This window comes from Hyalella azteca, unplaced genomic scaffold (genome assembly GCF_000764305.2).
Source record: "Hyalella azteca isolate HAZT.00-mixed unplaced genomic scaffold, Hazt_2.0.2 contig493, whole genome shotgun sequence".
Taxonomy (NCBI): Eukaryota; Metazoa; Arthropoda; class Malacostraca; order Amphipoda; family Hyalellidae; genus Hyalella; species Hyalella azteca.
Genome location: NW_025930840.1, coordinates 98,974 through 105,132, shown reverse-complemented (window position 1 = coordinate 105,132; position 6,159 = coordinate 98,974). Strand labels below are relative to the sequence as shown.

Below are 6,159 nucleotides of genomic sequence, written 5' to 3'. Positions count from 1 at the left end.
GGATAGGGATATTTACTTATAAAATTTTAAAATTTGAGAACAATAAGCCAAACTCCACAATTCCAAAGCTTGAATAAATTAAAACCTTGCATGTTGTACCGCAAATGATCTGACGATCGAGCATGCAGATTAACTGGTACACAAATTAGCCAAATTAGGAGAAATGGTAAATATCAAATGCCTTCACTGGCAGAACCTAGCCTACGGTTCACTGGCAAACCCTACCCGCGGTTCGTTGAACCGCTAACAAAGCCTGACCCTCGGGTTCACTGACACCGCCTGACCCTCGGTTCACTGACACCGCCTGACCCTCGGTTCACTGACACCGCCTGACCCTCGGTTCACTGACACCGCCTGATAACGTCCAAACCAGCCCAACGTCCAAACCAGCCCAACGTCCAAACCAGCCCAACGTCCAAACCAGCCCAACGTCCAAACCAGCCCAACGTCCAAATACAGAAGCATCGAAGACGTACCTGCAATTTAGGAAAATCTTCATCAAAGGACATTCAGTGCGCATTCAGTATATAATATGAACAAGACAGGGACCGATATCTCTCAATCAGCCGTCTAATTATAAAGCAAATATCGAAGGATGGAAATCTTGCTCGAGACAAACGAGATAAATCGCTACTTCTCAATCAAAGTCTGAAGTTCTGAAGTCACTTCATATTAAAATCATCAATGAATGAAATGCTCACTCACCTTCGAGTTTTGAGTTGGGCGTCGAGTTTTAGAATGGCGATAAGAGCATCTAAAAGTTTCTCAAGAACGGTTTTAATTTTTTGAAATTTCTTTTTTACATCGAATTGATGCGAGTCTTCTGATGGGAATTCATTCAATGAGTGATCCAAGAAATATTTGAGGTAAGGATGATTGAATTGCAATTCTCGTTTAAAAGCTTGCTCGTCTTCTACGACGTAGGGTTCGACGTTAGTGAAGAGTCTAGGCTTATTTTTCGATATTTCGTTAAAGTTGAAATTTTCTTTCACAACTATTTGCTCATCAAAATTATAAAGAACCTCTTCATGATATTCCGTGTACTGGTCTTCCTCTATGGTCAACCGACCGACGAAGCTTGCCGTACTCACAGTATGAGCGTTAAGTTGAGAAATCCGTTCAACGAAGGCCCCACAGATATCTTTTAGGATTTTTGCTGGCGAGACTGATCCTTGTCTCGTATTCAACTTATTCAGTATACACCAAGCAAAATTCAAAGTCAGGTTTTCAATGAGCTCCATGCCCCTCGTCAATTCGAGCTCGTCGTGGTCAATTGGAGCCGATATTTTAGAGTCCATCATGGAAATTAAAATGTCCTGTGTCAAGTCGAGATTTGGTTCGAAATTAGGAACTTTCAATTCGATATTTTCAAAGAACTTCTGAACACGTGTTTCAGAGTCCTCATGTTCCCGGGCTCCGAGACATAGTTGGTCGTTCAACTTCAGTGAGATTCTTGACGAGATGCGTTGAGCCCAACAGTCGTGCGTCGCATCACCAGGTTTCGTCAAGCCCCAACCATACATAGCCCCATAAAAAGCGGCAATTACAGACACGACAGCTGATAAACTCCTGATGAGCGTATCTCTAAGCAAACGAGTCTCTGTATTCGGCGGCTTGAAAAGCCATCCATCCAAAATTCGTATCAGTGATTCTCCTACGCAAATTGCAGTCGTTTCAGTCAAGATACGAGCATCACAAACTTCCTGGGCATTCTCCCAGTTCTTCATCGGTTCAATGATATCAGAGAAAATTGAAGCCATTGTGCAATAATCTTCGACAATATGAGCCTTGAATTCTTCTTCCTCATAAATGAAATCGAAACTTATCGATTCTTCCATGCAGTGAAACAGTTGCAGGACAGCAGCAGCTCTCGATTCGTGAAATTCGTTTGGGTTATTTACTTGAGAAGAATGAGGATGTTGAAATGCGCCTACTTGATGTGGCTGAGTGCTGATTTTAATAGAAGACACAAATGGTGGCAAGTAAACGGGTATTTTCAGTTTGTGTACAGCAGCAGGTAAGTCCCGAGATTTACACAAGTATTTACTATCCGTATGCTTGGATTGAGTGGCGTTGAGATCTCGTTGATAAATCGGCAATTCAATGGCATCCATCACAACTCCCGAGTCTACAGAGTGGGATGAAATGTAAACAGACAAATATTTAAATTGAAAATATTTACTTTGCTGAGAAAACAATGTCATCCAAAGCCCGCAAGTTAGTTGATATATGGTTTAAAGCGTTTGGGTTTGAAAGTTCATGCAGCACTCTCTCAGAACAAGTTTTACGGATGGAAACGTTAAATTTTCCAGTTTTTCAGTCGTCACAGTTGCCGGTACGCACCGGCTCTCAGGTCACGGCTAGAGTATCGACGGTATACTTCAGAAGGCACAAACTCTGAACCTTGCAAATTGAGCATAATTCATCTACTGACGCAATTTTGTAAATCATCACATCCAAATTTTAATTTTTATCTCTTCAAATACTCGGTCATATCTCATACTTGACATTTCAGGGGCCTTGCGCTCCCAGTTAGATATGGCAAGTAACAATGGATGAACCTCATTAACTGAAAGTCATGCATTCACAGTTAAATTAGTTTTTCATTACCTCAGTTTCAATTTATATTATATCATTAATCTCCAATGATGAATAAAAAAGTTAGTCGCTATTAGGCTATATCAAGTGCTCGAAATACTTTTAATCCTATTTTTAACTCGGCTAACCTAGACGTTTACAGAGAGATATCAATTGTTATACTCTAATTTTCCACTGTACAGGAAATCGACATTCTCCACATGACTTACAATGGCAGGGTCCCCCCGGAACCTGGTAGAAGATAGCGAGTTCCCACAAAATGGGTAGAAGTTGAACCAGTTTCATGATGTGGTTGATCGTGGGATCGATTTCGTCATAGTAAGATGAATCTATAACAAGGGAAAAAGCAGAAAAATTGGCATTAATTGTATAAAACCCTTAAAGGTCGTTAAAGTAGTTTCCGGTACCAAACATGTACTTTAGCCAATTTATTTTGTTGATAACTCTAAAGCTAGCTAAAACGTTTAGGCTAACTTCAATATTCCATGCTGCTTGGCGCAGTTAGTGCTAAATTTTCATGTATAATTTTTCGCCTCGATTTCAGCGTCATGATACATGCATAAAAAATGGCAACAACATTTCATCATCATTTCATAACATTCTTCTTTGAATACATTAAGATACAGAAATGCACTAGTTTTTAGAGACCGGAAAATTTTCGTTGGTAGAGAAGAATTAAACCGCAATCGAATTAAACCGTAAACCGAAACGTAAATTATAGAATGGTGAAGACTGTTGAATTCCAGTAAGGTACTTATACACTGGAAAAGAATTAGCCGATAGTAATTACGACAAGAACTTTCTACTTCAAATACCAGATATGGGACGCCTGTCGGAGACCATCACTGTCGTGCTTCCAATTGACTATCATGATCCCTTCCCTCAAGAACGTAGCCTATAACACTTTTTGACAAACATTATCAGCCGCAAGCCACCAGACAGATCACATCCATTGAATTAGATCAATCAGCCCACAGGACAGTAGCCTGACGTAGTATGGCCCAGAATCGTCTGCCAGTACGCGAAAAATTTTACACCACCCGGACGGAGCGCGCCGGAGCCCTGCAATGAATGTGATGCCCGCCACCGACCCATCGGTATCTGTCCCGTGTGTCGCATCAATCTACGGTCGTACGGCCACTCGTAGGACGATAAATTTTGGAACAGAACTATGCTATCTGAAACCTAACCCCAATGCTGTGAGCTAAAAGTGACGGTCTTGTGGTGCACGGCAGGATGCATGCAGTTCCACTGGCGACCTGGGCTGGTTGGTCGCAGTCCGTTGTCCGCATGTTACAGTTCGAGCTCAAGTCGGGGTAGGAAGTGATGATACGAAGCAACGTTCAGTGGTGGACAGCCATTACTCTCTGGGCTATTGGCTTCAGAATATGGTGGCGTAAAGCTAATATTTAATATTTAAAGCAAGATGATGTCATGGGCTGGTTATTGACGGATGTCTAAATCCGCGGCTGATTGGTTGTCATCCGGAAATATGCTAGGCGTTCCTTCCAGGTCTGATTGTTGCATTAATTTGGTGGTGCACGGCTGCGTTCCCCACATTGGCTATTGCAGATGAGAAAATACTGTTTAGCTAAACTTTTTCGTGTACAAGCTCACACACGGCAAAAATAAAAAAGCAACGTACTTACCGCTAATACTATCGTCTAAAACTTTCCAGGGGTATAAGCACCTTAAGTTTGACAAAAATACCATTTGATAAAAGCAGACTCACATTGAAACGGTTGAAATCTTGCGTCGAGAAGCTGGGAATAGAATTGGTCTACGATATAAAAGAACAAGCTGGGTCTGTGGCGGCAGAAATGAGCAGCACAGAAAAGGTAGTAGCGCGCGTCGCGAACGTTAGAGTTGTCGCCAGTGCCGCTTCCGTCGCTATCAGGGAATGAACATGAAGAAATAACCAACCATTCATGGCGTCACAAAGTCATGGACAGTTAAGCTGTGGTTCAACGGATATTCTTCTCATTTTATATAAATAGCAGAGCAAGCTAAAATTTGAAACGTTTCGATAAGGAAATCTTAACAAAACCTAAACATTATATCATGACCGGTCCATTGAAAAAAACACTTTGATTATACTAAAACAGAAAAATTTCATTTTCGGGGGGCAAACATGATCACAGTTAAGTTATAATAAACTGCTGAATACGAAATGAACAAGAGATTTACTTACCGGCTGTGGAAGCCGAGGTAGGTCAGTGACAAGCCATAGAAATAGAATGCCAAACTCTCGGCTGATTTGTCACCGTCGAAAGATGGCGTTACAGCGTCGTGTGTTGTTCGTGCTTGATCAGCGCTGTGTGTTGTTCGTGCCTGATCAGCGCTGTGTGTTGTTCGTGCCTGATCAGCGCTGTGTGTTGTTCGTGCTTGATCAGCGCTGTGTGTTGTTCGTGCTTGATCAGCGCTGTGTGTTGTTCGTGCTTGATCAGCGCTGTGTGTTGTTCGTGCTTGATCAGCGCTGTGTGTTGTTCGTGCTTGATCAGCGCTGTGTGTTGTTCGTGCTTGATCAGCGCTGTGTGTTGTTCGTGCTTGATCAGCGCTGTGTGTTGTTCGTGCTTGATCAGCGCTGTGTGTTGTTCGTGCTTGATCAGCGCTGTGTGTTGTTCGTGCTTGATCAGCGCTGTGTGTTGTTCGTGCTTGATCAGCGCTGTGTGTTGTTCGTGCTTGATCAGCGCTGTGTGTTGTTCGTGCTTGATCAGCGCTGTGTGTTGTTCGTGCTTGATCAGCGCTGTGTGTTGTTCGTGCTTGATCAGCGCTGTGTGTTGTTCGTGCTTGATCAGCGCTGTGTGTTGTTCGTGCTTGATCAGCGCTGTGTGTTGTTCGTGCTTGATCAGCGCTGTGTGTTGTTCGTGCTTGATCAGCGCTGTGTGTTGTTCGTGCTTGATCAGCGCTGTGTGTTGTTCGTGCTTGATCAGCGCTGTGTGTTGTTCGTGCTTGATCAGCGCTGTGTGTTGTTCGTGCTTGATCAGCGCTGTGTGTTGTTCGTGCTTGATCAGCGCTGTGTGTTGTTCGTGCTTGATCAGCGCTGTGTGTTGTTCGTGCTTGATCAGCGCTGTGTGTTGTTCGTGCTTGATCAGCGCTGTGTGTTGTTCGTGCTTGATCAGCGCTGTGTGTTGTTCGTGCTTGATCAGCGCTGTGTGTTGTTCGTGCTTGATCAGCGCTGTGTGTTGTTCGTGCTTGATCAGCGCTGTGTGTTGTTCGTGCTTGATCAGCGCTGTGTGTTGTTCGTGCTTGATCAGCGCTGTGTGTTGTTCGTGCTTGATCAGCGCTGTGTGTTGTTCGTGCTTGATCAGCGCTGTGTGTTGTTCGTGCTTGATCAGCGCTGTGTGTTGTTCGTGCTTGATCAGCGCTGTGTGTTGTTCGTGCTTGATCAGCGCTGTGTGTTGTTCGTGCTTGATCAGCGCTGTGTGTTGTTCGTGCTTGATCAGCGCTGTGTGTTGTTCGTGCTTGATCAGCGCTGTGTGTTGTTCGTGCTTGATCAGCGCTGTGTGTTGTTCGTGCTTGATCAGCGCTGTGTGTTGTTCGTGCTTGATCAGCGCTGTG

The 6,159-nt window shown here is 43.7% G+C and overlaps 1 protein-coding gene across 1 annotated transcript; it reads right to left on the bottom strand.

Moving 5' to 3' along the window:
• Window positions 1–316: 316 nt before the first annotated feature.
• Window positions 317–4,959, bottom strand: LOC108678237. The gene is made up of 5 exons (XM_018166604.2): window positions 4,790–4,959; window positions 4,331–4,488; window positions 2,808–2,927; window positions 706–2,128; window positions 317–476 (listed from the first exon to the last, which is right to left on the bottom strand). Exons 3-5 carry the CDS (start codon window positions 2,881–2,883, stop codon window positions 317–319), a joined length of 1,659 nt encoding a protein of 552 aa, XP_018022093.1. The 5' UTR covers window positions 2,884–2,927; window positions 4,331–4,488; window positions 4,790–4,959.
• Between the last annotated feature and the right edge of the window lie 1,200 nt (window positions 4,960–6,159).